The sequence below is a fragment of the Vulpes vulpes genome, chromosome 10 (genome assembly GCF_048418805.1).
Source record: "Vulpes vulpes isolate BD-2025 chromosome 10, VulVul3, whole genome shotgun sequence".
NCBI lineage: Eukaryota > Metazoa > Chordata > Mammalia > Carnivora > Canidae > Vulpes > Vulpes vulpes.
The window spans coordinates 61,108,646-61,126,510 of record NC_132789.1 but is presented as its reverse complement, the minus strand read 5'-3'; the positions used below and the strand labels follow the sequence as shown (position 1 = coordinate 61,126,510).

The 17,865-nt window shown below is 37.6% G+C and overlaps 1 protein-coding gene across 3 annotated transcripts in view; it reads right to left on the bottom strand.

The window, feature by feature from the left end:
• Nucleotides 1–17,865, bottom strand: part of ACSS3 (acyl-CoA synthetase short chain family member 3) — a 141,669-nt gene that overhangs the window by 83,772 nt on the left and 40,032 nt on the right. For 2 of the 3 annotated variants that reach the window (XM_072724502.1, XM_072724504.1), the window contains exons 3-5: nt 11,988–12,176; nt 6,986–7,120; nt 3,417–3,557 (exon numbers count right to left, since the gene is read on the bottom strand). In XM_072724502.1, the coding sequence (XP_072580603.1) occupies nt 3,417–3,557; nt 6,986–7,120; nt 11,988–12,176 (465 nt within the window). The remainder of the gene's footprint in view (nt 1–3,416; nt 3,558–6,985; nt 7,121–11,987; nt 12,177–17,865) is intronic. The other variant, XM_072724503.1, reaches the window with a different exon arrangement.

Below are 17,865 nucleotides of genomic sequence, written 5' to 3'. Positions count from 1 at the left end.
GCAGCCAAAGACGTCTGAAATATATTCTAAGACCTCTGAGAATGTGCAATGTTATGCAGATAAGTAAACAAAAACATAGGCATAAGACAGAATAAAATAAATGGCATAAAGGTTTGCTGACAATGTATAATTTTGATTCAACTGAAATTCCAAAGTGCACTAGAGGGACGAAGGAAGTAGTCCTGTGGGACCTTGAGACACGACTACTTTTTCTTGCCCTTCTACATGCCCTACTTTGCAAAACCTACTCACTCCCATGCTTAAACACCAGAGCTCTGTATTGAGGACCCACAAAGGGTCTCAAGGTCTATCTCCCAACCCACATGCACTTCTGGGACCCAGACCTTCACCTCCAACTTTTGGCTAGGCATCTCCATGTTAATGGCCCAGAGATCCGTCACACTCAATATGTTCCAAAATTCCGAGTTTCTCCTGCCCCAACCCACCCACTGTGTTTAGTAAATATCCAAAACCATCATTCTCCTGTGCTCTCAGTTTCAAATCTTGGACCCCTCCTCTGCCTCACTCTTATCTTTGATCGTTCAAATTCTGATTTCTGTTAATTAGATGCTCTCCTAAATGAAGCCCTAAAAGCCTGAAAATGAATCTCCTTGCCTCCATTGTATGTACTTGTGTATCTTCACACCAAAATGTTGCTTCCTTCATATTCTTCTCTCTCGCTTAAGTAGCATTAGTGTTCCCCATCCCTTATATACAGAATATAACCTAAACTTCTTGGCTAAATTTTGAGTCTGGCTCCTGCCTATATATCTAGTCATTTCTCCTCTGCACTTGTACCATATGCACTAGCCATCCTGGAAACTTTCTTGCATGCTCCTTCCCTTGCTTATGCTAACCCTTTCTGCCTATATGCCCTCCTCTCTGTGATGCCACTCTATGAAGAACTTTTATTCATCCTTCACATGTCATCTTATAAGAGCTTTCTTTGACCATCCTTTGGTGGAACAGCTCTCTCACTCTTCCCACTATTTGGTCCCATTACCCTGCGTTATTTTTCCTCATAACACTTTTCATACATTACATAGCTTTTTGTTTAGTGCCTGTGTCCTGGCTATAGAATATAAACTTCTAAAAAGAGAGCCAGACACATATATGCACATTGGGATATATGGGTGCTCAGTAATATCTGTGGAACTTAATGACTGTAAGAGACCAATGTCATCTTTTCCAAGAGAGAGAGAAAGAGAGAGGGTGTTGTCTCCTGGGTATGGAACAATAACACAGCCTCCCTATCAGTGAGATGTTCCCGTGCAAAAAATAAAGACCAAAGGAACAATTCAGAGAGCAAGACTGACTCAGGACTGGCCTCTGAGCACCAAGGATGGACCTTTATCTTGACAGGCCAGAGGAGGTGCTAACATCCAGATGCCTTTGTCCACTGAGCTTGGTCACAACGTCACAAGTGTGAGTGCCTGTCTTCCAGCGAGGCCTCATCTTCTCATTCCCCTCTGTCCATTCCCCATCAGTGTTTTGGCCAGCTGGAGACACACACACACACACACACACACACAGAACAAAAAACCTCCAACCAGTCTGCATTCATATATACTTCAACCCACTGGAATGAAGGGACTGGGGTTCACTCATATCTTTTAGCACAGAATGAACAGTCAATACACATATATTGAATGGAGCTGAATTCAACACAGAGATCTCCACACAATGAAAGCCTTCTCCAATCTACTGAAACAGATTATCTTCAAGATGGTGCATTAGGAAGAAAATGAGAATGAACGAATCTTCAAATGATCTTCAGTTTGGGCATGTAGGACTTGAAAAGAGAAGTTCTTGACCTAGACAAAACCTGGAAAAAAGCCTCCTTATTTGGAACCACCACTTTTTAGATTTGATGCCCTATATGTTACTGTCATTTCTACCACATAGGCTGAGTCAGTTTTGAGTCACTGACAAGCTCTTCTGTTCCTGTTGTAAAGATCCCCATTCAGGCCACAGTGAAATTCAGGGTAATTTAAAATCCTGAAGTGGCACAAATGTTTTAATAAGAATCCTTCAGGCTTATAGGAGCTAAAGTGATTTTTGAAGGGTTCTTTTTTATTTGGTTAGGTTATACTGTTTTCAGGGTCAGGGGTTTCCTCTCTCATGTTCATACTTTTCTATAAGATTATAATTTTCTGAATCTCCTTTTATTTTATAGCCAAACATTCAGTTAGACTCTATGTGACTGATGTATAATGCAAAATTACAAAAGGTAGGGGGTTATGATTTGGGTCCAAAAGATCATTTGGACTGCTTGAACAAGACATAGTCATCAATATGAAGGAATATTTTTCAGATGACCAGAGTTGTTAAAGAAATCATAAGAGCTTGATTCTACAATGACACAAATATATTTATCTATATGCATTTATTTATTTATTCACTGAACAAAAATTTATTAAGTACCAAACTACATACCAAGCATGATTGTAGACTAAAATGTAATAAAGCATGGTCTCTGTCCTCGGAGAGAATACATTCCTTACCAAATGTTTCATTTTATACAGGCAAATGAGTTTTATATGGGACATCCTAATTTTTTTAAGACTAATCAAGTGGAACCACTATTATATGACAAATTATATCTCAGAACTCTGATGCTACAGAAATCTAATATTAATAAAGAGGCCACTGCTCTCATGGGATGCAAGTGATCGTGGAAGTCCCTTCCCCTAGTAAAATTTTATGATTCAGTGACTGTTGAACTCCTTAATAAAAATGAATAGGAAAATGACACTATAAGCCTTTGTGAAGTTGTATGAAGAAACAGTATTATTTAGAGACACAGACAAAAGTGGTATTTATTTGTTATCTGACACCTTCAACATATTGATGCTTCTAACTTTGTTTTGTGAAGACACCTTTCATGGTAAGCAGTTTAAAAATCCTTGAGTGTCTTCAGTGTTGCAAATCACATAGTTCAATACTCTGGATACACTGCCCGTTGTTCAGACCGTCTACATCAATTCTCAAACTTGCGTTTATAATAAAGAATCAAATTCCCTTAGATCAAAAATCAATTCCATACTCCACAAAAGTTATATCTCGGTTTAGAGAATAAAAATATTTCATTTAAAACAGTTTTGTAGACTTTTATTAAACCAACTGATGTTTTAATCATTAAAATTTGGTTAAACCAATATCCATTCATCTTAATGGCTTACTAGAGCAATTGCAACTGCTGATGTATGTGAAGATTTTGAAAGAAATCGAGGGAAATCATCTGACATGAAATATGATTAATATTTTTCAGGATTTAAACACAACATTCCTTTAAGATATAAACTACCCAAGTCTAAATCTCTAGGTACAATCTGCATTTTTACTCAGTAATCAAACATTCTCAGGGCACAAAAAAATCTGCTGCTACAGATACTTATCCCTCAGAGAGCAAGTACCTTGGGCAGCCCCGTTGTTCCGGATGTGTAAAGAATATACAGCGGGTGTTCCGAAAGAACAGGAACACAGTCATGTGACTGTGCTTTGGCCATCTCCTCATCCCAATCAAGGTCACGACCTGGAACCAAAGGAACTGTCTCCTACACAGGAAGTATACAAAAATATGCACTGAACAAAGGAGGTTAAATCAGAACAGTGGAAACTGACTTTATATATATTCGTCTGAGCATCTGCCTGAAAATCTAGGCCTAGACAGCACTAAATATCAGATTTATGACTATGTATTTCAGGGTCACGAGTTAAAAATATTCCTAAAAAGTCCAACAATTTGATATTGGCTTCAAACGAACTGACAAAAGAACATATTTTTTTCAAATCAAAGGATATCCTTAAGAAATCCAATGTGATGCAGTCATGTTTTCATCAACAGTCAGAACTTAGCTAACAGAGGTTCATGTTTTCCATAAACATATATACACTACTAACATTATAAGCCAATTTCTATTTTTTTAAATTTTTTTCTTTTATTTTGGAGCTAAAGTCTTCACAATGAAATGTCAACTCACCCATTAAAATGTTTCTTCATACAAGGGTAATTTAGAACTAATATTGTGTCTGTCTTTCCAAATGAGAAAATATTATATCATTTTCAGGGGTGGGGGAGAAATAAATTTTTGCTTTTCCAAAAACAAAAATTAGTTTTGAAAATTAATGAGCATATGTGACATATCTAAAATGCTATCCAATTTTTCCTCCATCGAAGTCACTGATTAATATAGTAGAAATGTTTATTTTCTTTTTTGTTCCTAGAACCAAGCTCTGCGCTGTAAACTTTATAATAATAGAGTCATGAGTTAGTCAGAGACAAATTAGAGAGATGAGACCTCTTTATTTAAAATACTGCCAACAAAACAAGCTAGACAGATAAAGAGCAGGGAAGTGGCTTATGGGAAACTTATTCTAATGAGGAGACAGCTATTTAAGTAGAATTAAGATTCAGTACATGTCTGATTATTTTCTGAAATGTTAACTAAGCCCCAGATGACACATCAGGAAAGTTTATATTTGGTGAATTTATTAGTACAGGCACAGGCAAGGCTATACATTCCTCAGTGAAAATTAGTAAGATCCACCACCTACAGAGCATATGTAACCATTCATTTTATCAAGGTGATCCCCGAGTGAAGCCCAGAGACTCTGAGGGATTTAGAATAGCCAGGCCATTTCCATTTCTCAGGATCCTTAACATATTAATCAGGGTTGTAAAAATGTTCATATATTTAAGTGAGTACATTTACAAAATAACACTTCAATCTAGTATCATAAATACAGTGCCTCTGTGAATAATCACATTTAGGTAACAATCAGAATTGAACTTCACGAAGGTGAAGTGTAAGGCTCAATTGGCTTCTCCACCCTTGCTCTGATAGATACTGAATGTGCCACTGAGATAAATAAAAATAGTTAAGTGTAACCAAATTGTACATTTCCACTTGTTTTTAAGGATCAGATAAACACAACTAATTTCAAATTACCAAGTCTTTAACATTACAATAACAGGCTTATAAGAAAATTATCACACTGCATAATGAAAATTGTCAATTGAATGATCACAAAAAATATCACAGATCAAATGTAATAAAGGACATGAATGAATGGTTATTCTTCAGGCTAAGAAAACCCTTTAGGCATACGTAAAGAAGACTTGGCAAAAGGAAGAGAGGGAAAAATCAGCAATAACTTTTACATATATACATTCACTTCTGTAGACATGTCCTGTTATCATTCCTAAAAGGCAATATTGGTAGAGCACCAGAGCTGACTGATATGATATTCCTTTGATTCTGTTGTTGTTTGCTTGAGGCTTAGGAGTAGCAGCCAGGATTTTACCTCCTTTGGCAAAAATGTAATTCTGGTTAATGAGACACACCACCGAGCCTCATAATTTGTGTCTTTAAACTGAAAGCAAAGCCAGTCCACTGGGCTTAATTACTAACTAAACAGCAGGCCTACTATAAAGGGCATCCAAAGCCCTCATCTAAAATAAAGATAAGTCAAAATATAAGGAAGAGTCTCAAGAAAAAAAGGAAAATGAGAGGAAGTGAGCCATTATGGGAAGGAGGGACAGAGGAGGGGATCTCTGCCTATAAAGAGGAAAGACAAGAGATTTGCATTAAAAAAATATGAAGAGGAAACTTGCATATCTATATCAAATGTGCTGATAAAGTAAAAGAAAGAGCATATATCTTGTTGGTTAAAGTCATTGAATCAACATTCAAATCTTGGAACCACTTATTAGCTGTGACCTTGGGCTATGACCTCTCCATAGCTGAGTTTCTTCATCTGTAAAATGAGACCAGTAATAACATCTACTTCATTGCTTTGTGAGAATTAAATAAGAAGTATAGGAAAGTACTTAGCTTTGGGCCTAGCATAAATTCTTTACAAATTCATGAGTTTATATATGTGCAATTGCTACACACATATTCACAGAAATACTTCATATGTGTGTGTGTATGTGTTCCTACCTTTTCTCCAACCTCCTCATACCCAAAGTCTCTTTTATTGCTGACTTTGTATTCCCTGACTTAAAAGCAATAAGCCTTTTAAAAAATATGCTTGAGGGCATCTGAAAGAAACTCAAAATTCTTTGAGACAGTAAGAATATTAAAATCATTGAGTGCAGCAGTTCATGAACCACAGACTACTAAAACTTTACACAGGAATTTAATGTGGTAATGGGAATTGCTAGGTGGTAATCAAAATGACATAGTTTTAATGCTTTCTATTCTTATATCTTGTCATTTAAGCATTTTCTGCAGATAACCTCTCAAGAGTTCCATAAAATTACACAATTTTTTGCGCTCTTTTAATTTTCCTTCTGCAAAAAAATTTTAATCTGCTAGGAACCTAAGCTGGTTCCACTATAAATAGCTGCATAGATGCACTTGCATAGATGTAAAATAAGGTGGTCATTAGATCAAATTTACTAGAAAAAGCACTGTAAAATGTATTCATTGTTGTCTTATATTGCTTTTTCTTCCTTCATGGATCACAAAATAATTTCTCTGTTTAGAATATTTATATTTTGCTTTCGTGAATATAGTTTTATTTCCAGACTAAATGCCTTCTCTAAAGTTTTTAAAAGACAAATTTTATATGAAATTAATCATACCACTCCACAAGGCAGGAGAGCTGAGGGATCAAGCATATACTCAGAGTGTGTGCATTCTGATCATGAGCCTGATGTTTACTAGCTGGGCAAGTCGTTTTAATTCTGTTTATTAGATTTCTCTTACATAACATAGGAATAATGCTATCCTCTAGCTCATAATATTATCAGGAAGATTTTTTAAACTATTCATTAGTAGAGTATCAAAAATCATATGGTAAACAGTGTTTGGTACTATCATTATTATCATAATTTAAATTAATATAGACCACCATAATAGACTATGCATAGAATCCAATTCATTATCATTGCATATTATATGTGCTTCATGGCCAAAACTAGAATCATCCTTAGCACATCATCATAAGCAAGAACCAAATTCAAAATTCAGATTACCATATTCGGACGATTATAAATGAGAACGTTATCTGGTTTGTGCTGTCCTAATTTCAGTGCTTCTTCTAGAAGTGGGATGTATTCTACTCTCCTTCCAGGTTCAATACCAAATGATGCTGTAACAACCACCTTGGGCTACAATGGAAAAATAGCAATCATTGAGAAAGTTGAACAATACTAATTAAGGTGAGCACAATATTTTGGGCGCAGGTTGGCAATTTAACATTTCTAAAGAAATGTTTTAATGATTCTGTTCTCTATTGAATAAATGGCCTGAAGACAATAAACCTTTTGTAAATATTGTAGACCTAACCACTTCCACACAGATCTCACTTACCTGTTCTGAACTTCACGTTTAGGATGCTTCAGGCCAATGAATAGGAGCTGTTTTAAAAAAAAACTTTCCAAAGAGTTCATGAATCCAGATAGAATTGCTTTGAACCAATGACATGCAAGCCTAGGGGCCCAGCCCTTTCCGCGGCTGGTATACCAGTTGGTTGTTGCTGGAGTCATAGTGTTTCATAGGTGGGGAGGGTCAGCCTGCTGCTATCAGGAAGCTTTACTACATTTTTTTTTAAGATTTCATTTATTTATTCATTCATGAGAGACACAGAAAGAGAGAGGCAGAGACACAGGCAGAGGGAGAAACAGGCTCCATGCAAGGGGCCCGATGCAGGACTCGATCCCAGGTCTCCAGGATCACATCCCGGGCTGAAGGCAGCGCTAAACCGCTGAGCCACCCGGGCTGCCCTACATTTTTTATGTCAGCATCTCTGCTTAAATGTGACCACAAAAAAAGGGACCCAAATCCTGACTTTTTTATTGATTCTTTTCTCATTCTAAATACATCCATTTTTACCAAATACTATATTTGTAATTTTATTGTATTTTTCTTAACAGGGCCCCCAAATGATTGGAGTTTCAAGCCTGAATCTGTCACTAAGTAACACCTGGCACTTCCCTTTACCTGACAACTTGCTGGTCATTCTTTTTTTTTTTTTTTTTTTTTATGATAGTCACAGAGAGAGAGAGAGGGGCAGAGACACAGGCAGAGGGAGAAGCAGGCTCCATGCACCGGGAGCCCGATGTGGGATTCGATCCCGGGTCTCCAGGATCACGCCCTGGGCCAAAGGCAGGCGCCAAACCGCTGCGCCACCCAGGGATCCCTCATTCTTTAAGATATACAGAGATGTAGCCAAAAGGGATCCCCGGAGGGAGCTGAAGAAGTCAGGGTTAATCTCCACTGTGGGCAGGCCTCAGGTGCCCAAAATGTTCCTTCTTCCCCACACTGCACAGCAAGCTCCCCAAGGCCAAATTTGGATCCCACTTATCTCTGTGTCTTCTACACCTGGCACAGTGCTTGCCATACCATAAGCTCTCAATAAATGTTTTTGGAACTGAACCAAATTTCTCATTAATTTGCAGAAACAAACATGTCTTTATCCTTCAAAGCACAATGTTTCTTCACCAAGAAATCCAAAGCAAAAGAGGCCCATAATAAATTATTTGGGAGACAGATAATCAATCCAAGATAGTGCATCTATTCCTGAATTCTGATTTCTAGTTATAATGCATTTAATCTAGGAAAGGTTTATATTATACCAAGTATATGCATATATCATACTGTCTGCTTTTTGAATATCATTTAATATTCATGGAGCTGAGGCTCAGTTTATTACGTAGCTTGCCCCAGGTTACAAGCGGTGGAATCAGAAAGAGGGCCAGTTCTGACTGATTACAGAACCTTCTCCTCCCGCTATATCAAGCTGCCTTTCACAAGAAGTGGGGGGTGCTCGCTTCGGCAGCACATATACAGAAGAAGAGGGGGGGGAAGGAAAGAAAAGAAAAATAAGTCTTGTTTCCTTTTATTATATTTTTAAAGATCCAACATTTGAATAGAATTCACATTTTAATATCTATAATACTCACGAAAATAACTCTAGACAACATTCCCTAAGATTAGAATTCAGAATAAATGAAAGTTCCATATCGAATTAAAAATATATAGAGAATATATCAAAACCTGAATAATTTAATAAAGTCAAAATTAGACTCTTTCTCTCAAAAAAGAATCCCTTCTACATTTCTATTAAGAGCCTTTTATTGGAGATTTTATTTGGTCTAGACGGACTTGTTAGGATACTGTATAGTCTTTCCATCTTCATCTGTTAAAATAAAGCTTTTTCTTGAGCCAATTTATTTGAAAATCATGACCTCAAAATCATTCCTGATTTCAAATATTAATTCTATCCAAGTATCTCAGATATACATATATCTATATATATCTCTACCTTCTCACCTTTAACTTGACCTGCTCAATGGTCATACCCATAAGAATATATACCCATTACCTAAACTCCTTAACAGTTTGTGTGTGTGTGTGTTCATGTGGGAAACAAAGGCAGAAGAAAAGTTAGCAAATTTCTTTACTACCTACAGCCCATTGACATTTAGTCATAGGCATATTAATAAGTCCTTGAAACAGGCCGAGGGACCTTCCTCTAGAAACCCTGCTGCCTCGATGTTAATATTTTGCTAAGGCCAAAAGGCCATCTTAGCTCAGCCCCCAGGATCCCGAGTCTACTTTAACATATAAAAATTCTGTTGGAAACCTTCTTTATCTCTACACCCCAAGATACATGTTGGCAATCATCCTCCAAGCATATGACCCACCAATATGCATCTAAAGGGTCTCATGACTGAGTTTTTACTAAACAGTAATAAATTATCTTTTCCTAACAATAGCTAGCCCCCTCAAGATCCTGGAAACTTTGTTTCCAAAATACCTGGGAGGCTTCAGCTATCCTTAACCCCTTGCCAGCTTGAAAGTATATACTGGGCCACTCCTCATGACCCCAGGGCAGCTTTTTGCCCAAGAGTCCTGTCCCTGTGTGTTAATAAAACCATCTCTTTGCACCAAAGATGACTCAAGAATTCTTTCTTGACCACTGGCTTTGAACCCTACCATCTTTCCTACATCATGTATGATGAATGAAAACTTAGCCAGTGATATTGTCTACATTTTATAAATCTTCATTTTTACGTATCTCAATTTCCCCATATCATATAATTTCCTTAAAATGTAAAAAATACATGTAGTGCATCTCATACTGTTACCCAAATGGTGTTTAGGATTTCTATAGCTAAACTGCTGGAGTCTATAGCTTCCTCAAAGAAGCCCCCCAACTGCCCACTGGTTTGCAGGTTAGTGCTGACTACTATTTCCCCCTAGATTTACCTTCACAAGCACTAGCTCAACATGTTTGAAAAAGAGAGGAAAAATTCTACCCAGTTAGTTCACAAACCAGCTTTCTAGTTCTAATAACTGATCTATTAGCAAATGACGTCAGATATGCAAATATTCTCTGCCTTGCATCCAAGGGACCCTCAACACATATTAGTTCCTACATTAAGAATGTCTCATCTCGGGCTTGTGAAACTCGTAAAAGTCAACCATCTATTATTCCCATAATGAACTCCTTCCTCAATCTTCCCGCTGCTATTACTCTGTTGCACATTGTCCATTACTTCACAAAGGGACCACCTGCCAAAGGGTCTGATTCCAACCCCTTGCCTCTCTCCCGCTCCCATCATATTGCAAGACTTGCCTCCTCTGAGCATTGCTTAAAACAAGACACCCACCTGCTCAAAAACTTGCACTGGTCAAGGTCTACAGGGCTCGGTTCAGACAAAAATTGCCTTTGCAAGCTCCCCACCCCTTCCTCTTCAGCCACCTCTGTCTCCTCACTGTCTTCCAAATAAAATAAATTCAATCCTTATTGTCTACAGCCAGACTTCTATTCTTTTTCTCTCCTTTTGGATCCTCATGATATCAATCATTCAACAAGCTGAATCTTAAGCCAAGATCTAACTTAAATCTCAACTCAGGGAAGTCTTCTTCGGCCACCCCAACTAAAAGAAATCATTCCTTTTTCTAACTCAGGGGTTTGCGGACGATGGCTGAGAGCCAAACAGCATCTTTCTATCGAGTTTTATTGGGACATTGTCATATCTTCCGCTTATGCAGGGTGTAAGGCTGCTTGTGTGCTGTAACAGCACAGCTGAGGAGTTGCTATAACCATCTGTAATCCACAATGTCTAAAATATTTACTAGATTGGTAACTTACCAGAAAAAAGTTGGCTGATTCCTACTCTAAATTCATAGAAGAATGATAGCTAACCTTTTTAAAATAAGTACTATATCCTGGGCACTGTGTTAAATATTTTCTTTTTTTTTTTTTAATATTTTCAATTCAATATTTCAATGAGGTTTTCACAGCAGCCTTATCAAGTTTGTTATTCTAGCACCCCCATTTAACCATGTAACTCTACTCTTCCCTGGTATCCCTCTTAACCATTGTGCTTATACCACCATTCCTGGAAGTCCGTACATTATAAAACTACTATGTGTCCTATCCATTTAATAAGTATCACTCACTATCCAGTTCAAGGGATAGTACCTGGCATACAGGAGGAAATTAGTAAGTACGTGTTAATGAATAAATTGGTTATTCATTATTTTCCTTGTATGTCTTATATACCCAAATATGGCAAGCTAACTTGAATGGTATGCACCTAATCTTATATTTTATATTCTTTTTCTTAAAGATTTTATTTATTTACTCATGAGAGACACAGAGATAGAGAGGCAGAGACACAGGCAGAGGGAGAAGCAGACTCCCTGTGGGGAGCCTGATGTGGGACTCGATCCCAGGACCCAGGGATCACGCCCTGAGCCAAAGGCAGGCACTCAACCACTGAGCCACTCAGGCGTTCCTATATTTTACATGCTTTACAGCACCTAGCAAGATGTTTTTCATATTAGACTGACCCCAAAGTAAAATTTTGGTTAATATATGTATGCCAAAGAAAATACAAATTTTGTTTTCCATTTGAAAGGAGGATCTCATAAGTACAAATCACTCTTAGATGGTCCATTCACAGATAAATGTGGCTGTCCTCTATGTAGCTACTACTTGATTTCTCCAAATAAAGCACTTACCTTTGCATGATCAATACGACTACTTAGTTCTTTGGATGCAAATCCCCCAAATATGAGACTGTGGATGGCTCCTATCCTTGCACATGCTAGCATGGTATACATCGCCTGTGGGATCATGGGCATGTAGATAACCACAGTGTCACCTTTCTTGATACCATGTTTGACCAAAACACCAGCCAGCTTAGAGACCTGTAACAAAATCATTACATCAGCCAAGTGTTTTCTGTGTTATTTCACTCAACTTGTGAATTAAGACAGTAACACAGGAAGATGGTCACCCTCTTAGTAGCGGTTTAAAGAAGGCTGAGATAGACATATTTGGTGATGATGGAAGCTTAGTCACAGTAATAACAGACACCTGTATTACAATATTTGGCTATAAACCAACTTACTATTATTATGCCGTATAAACTCTGTGGCTTAAATTTGCTTAATTATTCATTCAGCAACATATTTACTGAGCAACTGTGATATGCCAGACATTGTGTTTCAAGTTGAGAACAAAACAATGAGAAACAAACACGAGCTTTTATTCTAAAGGGCAAATCTGTCGAGTGAACAGAAAAGTAACGTAATGGAAATTTGGATATACATTGGGTTAACTGTTAAAAGAGGTAAGCATGTGTAAGGAAAGAAACCATATCATACATTTAGAAGGTAAATAAGATGGATTCTGTTATTATTATTACTATTTAAATAAACATAACTGAGATTCAGATATAACAAATAGTTAACCCTGGACCAGAGAGGTAGTATATGATGCAGCCACGTTGCCATCACAAGTCTTTCAAACTCGTATTCTTTGTCCTTTCTACTGCCTGAAACCAATTACCTTTTCTTTACAGTTTTTTTCCTACTAATTACCTATACAAAGTGACTGCCCTCTATATTGAGATCAAACATACAAACTTCTTTTACCTTTGATATATGTTTTGGGGACCAAAACTGTGTAAAATATGCTCAGACCTAAGTGAATAAGAGATTCAACATTCTTTTTTTTTTTTTTTTGAAGATTTTATTTATTTATTCATGAGAGAGAGAGAGAGAGAGAGAAGCAGAGACACAGGCAGAGGGAGAAGCAGGCTCCATGCAGGGAGCCCAATGTGGGATTCGATCCCAGAACCCCAGGATCACTCCCTGATCTGAAGGCAGACGCTCAACCCCTGAGCCACCCAGGTATCCCTCAATAATCTTTCATTTAACAAATGTATATTGGGTGCCTGTTATATGGAAGACACTGTTTTCTGATACATCTGTAAACAAAACAAGACAAAGATCCCTATCCTCAGAGAACTTATGTTTTAGCAGAGTAAACCCTTACAGTAAACATGAGTAAGTTATGTATTATGTTAAAAGGTAATCAGTACTATGGGTGGGGGAGGTGGAGTAGAACAAAATAAAGCGACTGAGAATGCAGGGGATATAATTCTCAAGGGGACAGCGAGGGTAGACCTCCCTAAGAAGGATACAAGTTAAGAATAAGTTGGATATCCCTAAGCAGAGAGAAGACTAGTACAAAGGCCCAAGGGGGATTATTTGTGATGTGACGGAGTAACAGCAAGGAGACCAGGGTGGAACAGAAAGAACAAGTGAGGAATGGTCATAGATCAGGTCAGAGAGCTAAAGAAAGGGCCCGTGGGGGTCAAACGGGCAATGGGAAGGACTATGGCTTGCCTTTGGATGTGAGTGTTCAAGATACTGAACAGAGGAGGCCTGAGCCAAGGAATTGGGCCACAGTGCTATTTATATCCTTTGATTTCATCCTGCCTCTCCTACTTGTTCAGCAAGTTCAAAGGATTTGGAATCCTGATCATTCTTGCTTTTTCTGTTTATTCACTTCCCCTGTGCAGAGGGGGAGAGATGTGGTCAAAGTTAAGGGCTCCGGTGAAAGAAAGTAACAAACAACTCTCTTAGTGTTTTGTTCTCCCCATTTGCACACTAGAATTTAGTGTTATTTTTTAAGAACTCAAAGCTACCCAGCAAAAAGTTATGAGAAAGATATACCACAGGGATATAAATATGAACTTAAATTCTATATGGAGCTCAAGATGGAGAAAAACACTGGAAAATTATATCCACGCCCTCAGGGTGCAATCCCCATAGAAATGGGATACTGGGTATCCCATTTAAGGTACAGCACTAAGAGAGACCATTGAGAAGAGTGTGTCCTATTTACAACTATAACTTCAGTATCTTGAATAGCGTCTATTGTTGAATAAAAATGATCTTCAACCAAGACCCAATCTGGCAGTGACTCAGTAACAGTGTATTCCAACCTCATTTCACAATGTTGCTGTAAGATGCCCCAAACCTCTGTCCTCTGAAAGAAATCAATGAATTTAAGAACTTTTTTGAAAAAAAAAACTCAAAATGACCAAATGTGACCCCACAACGTATTTAAGTTGGAGTTAAGTCACATCTTTAAAAAAAAGGGGGGGTGGACACCTGAGTGGCTCAGTGATTGAGTCTGCCTTTGGCTAAGGGCATGATCCCAGTTCGGGGATTGAGTCCCACATCTGGCTCCCCATGGGGAGCCTGCTTCTCCCTCTGCCTCTCTCTGTGTCTCTCATGAATAAATAAAATCTTAAAAAGATAATACAAATAAAAATATTTAAAAAGAGCCAACAATTTAAATGAGGAGGTTTCATATACAAACCCAGATTTCTAGATTCTCCTGAAAACTTGTAAAGTCTAGCAACACTGGGCTTCTGTTCCTGAATGATAGCAAGCACCTGAACCTGATGATAAGCTACTATGTTGAACTCACCATTCCTTGGTGCCATTAATCACAGAGCATGAATTTTACTTCCCATCCTGAGTTTGAAATATATTCTTTTAAATCTTATTTTATGTTATATGCTTACACCATAGTTCTATAACCATAAAGGTGGGATATATACGGGTAATGAATTTTCCCCCCCACCCACTTCTCATTATCTGCTTGGTAAGGCATCTGAATTGTGAAACACTTCCCTGAAGACAACTTTCAGCAAATTAGGCTGCAGCAGAGCTGTATCAGCGCTAGATGGCGTCCCTCTGGCCTTGTTAACCTTGCTTCCTGCAGCCACTCAATGTTTTGATACGGTGCTAACCACATCAGAGTTGATCTAGAGAAAAGGTATACATTATCAATAGCTAGAATTTCTTTTTCAGTAGTGTCCAGGGCTAAATGCATACATTTCATATATGTATATATGTATATTGTATACCTTTATGGAATTATATGTATGTATGCGTGTATATATATGAATAAAAACACATGGGAAAACATTTCTGGTGAGACTTCTAAAAAATAGGCATATGAAAAGCAAATGCTAACTCATAGCAAGAAAAATAAATAGACATTGGTTTCAAATGCAAATGTGAGGGACGCCTGGGTGGCTCAGCGGTTGAGCATCTGCCTTTGGCTCAGGTCATGATCCCAAGATCTGGACTCGAGTCCCACATGGAGTTTCCTACAGGGAGCCTGTTTCTTCCTCTGCCTATGTCTCTGCCTCTCTCCGTGTCTCTCATGAATAAATAAATAAATCTTTAAAAAACAATGAAAATGTGAAATAAAAAATATTTCATACTAACATTGTACCTAGAGAGAGTAAATACGGGAGTCTTAAAACAGAATGCAGAAGTCTTGTTTCAGACACAGATAAAATCATTTTGAAAATAAGTGTAAGCAACAGCAAACAATATGAGGAAAGACCCCAGTCACCTGAGAGTCCATAATCCCTCAAAGAAAGTGCTATGAAACTTCAACACAAAGGGCAATTTGATTATTGCTATTCCAGGGCTCATCTTGTTTTACTGACTTTCAGAAGGAAAATTATCAAGGAGAAGGAAATTCGATATTATTTTTGTCCAATGTTAATATTCTCATCTTACCATAGATATCTGAATGCAAATTTATCATTTCTATTGCTATCCAAAGGGAAAACATTTAACATATATCTTGTGTATATAGTTTTTCAATAAAGGAAAAGTTGAATCATGTGTCTTTCACACAATCCATATTCATTTTTGCATCTTAAGATTGTGTTTTAATTTACCAACAATTTAATCTTTTTATATCACTCACATATCACCAAATTTAGTTTTCAGTCTGACGGCAAGGACGGTACACATGCTATGCAATCATGGTCAGGCCACACCCCTCTCTAGCATGAGGGTAACTGAACTAAGAAGGAAACCTGAAGAAACAAAATGAATGTACATATACATTTAGACACAGCACTATTTGTTTCTTCCCACTAGAGACTATATGAATTAATCATTATTTTGGTACTAATTTAAAGACATTCAACTTTATCAGTATCCTGTCATTGATTCAACTTATACAGTATCTACTATACATAACTATACGGAAGTCAAGGTTGCAGATGCAAACATAGGAAGACATAGTCCTTAAACCAAAGAAATGCAGAGTCCAGGGAAAAAGAACATAAATAAATAGTAATGACAAAATAAGAAAATGTAACAACAGATATTTATGTTATGTGAAATGGTATACCATATAGCTGGTTTACATATAACACATGTGCTTATTTTGGATACAAGTGAGAACTTTAAATTTTAAAATTATAAAATGAAAACATTAGTATAAATAACAAAAACGAATTTAACAAATTTCATACGTATTCATTCTGCAAAATCTTCATTCAAAAGAAGTCTGTGGGTTAGTATAACTTCATGATCCAATGCCCATGACACAAATATAAACATTGGGCGAAATTGACCAGACTATGTTCTGTAGAGTAAATTAGCACTTGCTTTACAAACAGCAAGCGTGCCCATCTACAGAAAATCATCTTTGTATGAGAAAGATAGTATTGGTGTCCAAATTATAGTAAAAAGATAATAATTATGGGCTATTTCAGGGCCATGTCAAAGAAAATTATATGAAAGAGAAGACAAAAGGAAGCATATTTTTAAGCTGCAATGATGTCGCACTGCAAACACTGGTCTAATCAATCACAGAAAAGTTAACTAATTTATTTTTTTAAATTTTTATTTATTTATGATAGTCACACAGAGAGAGAGAGAGAGGCAGAGACACAGGCAGAGGGAGAAGCAGGCTCCATGCACTGGGAGCCCGATGTGGGACTCGATCCCGGGTCTCCAGGATCGCGCCCTGGGCCAAAGGAAGGCGCCAAACGGCTGCGCCACCCAGGGATCCCCAAAAGTTAACTAATTTAAAAATCAAGTATAATATCTGAGGAAGCAGTCTTTTTTTCCTAGGATTCTACTTGAAGAATATTCAGAAACCTTTCCACGGTGTGCTACTTAAAAACATCTTGAAAGATGGGGAGTAACCAGGGAACTTACAGGTGGCTGCTCTATAAAAGGTTGAATCAGACTTTCTAAAAATCTCGTAAGTAGAGCCAGAGATCCTAGATAAAGATATAAATGTGGACTAGCTTCCACAAGGTACAAGGTGTTGGCATCCTTTACCTGCACACATGCAAGCACATGTTGCTATTATTAAGGAGATTTAAGCTAAATGGTGCCTATTTATTTCTTTTCTGGACCATTTGTCATCTCTTGGTTTCCAATCTTGCCCACTAAAAGTTTCTTCTTCAGAGAAACCCATCATACTTAGAATAAAATATAGTCTTGGGGCGCCCAGGTGGTTCAGTTGGTTAAATGTCTGCCTTCAGCTCAGATTGTGATCTCAGGTTCCTGGGATCTCAGGTTCCTGCTTTTCCCTCTCCCTCTGCGCCTCCTCCTGCTTATGTTTTCTCTCTCTCTTTCTCTCTCTCTCTCTCTCTAATAAATAAATAAGTCTATTAGAAAATATATAGTCCTCAGGATGTTGTACAAGGTCCTATGGGATGTCTCCTGGATATTCCCCAACCTCACCTTCTTCCACTTTCTTCTTATTGCTGGC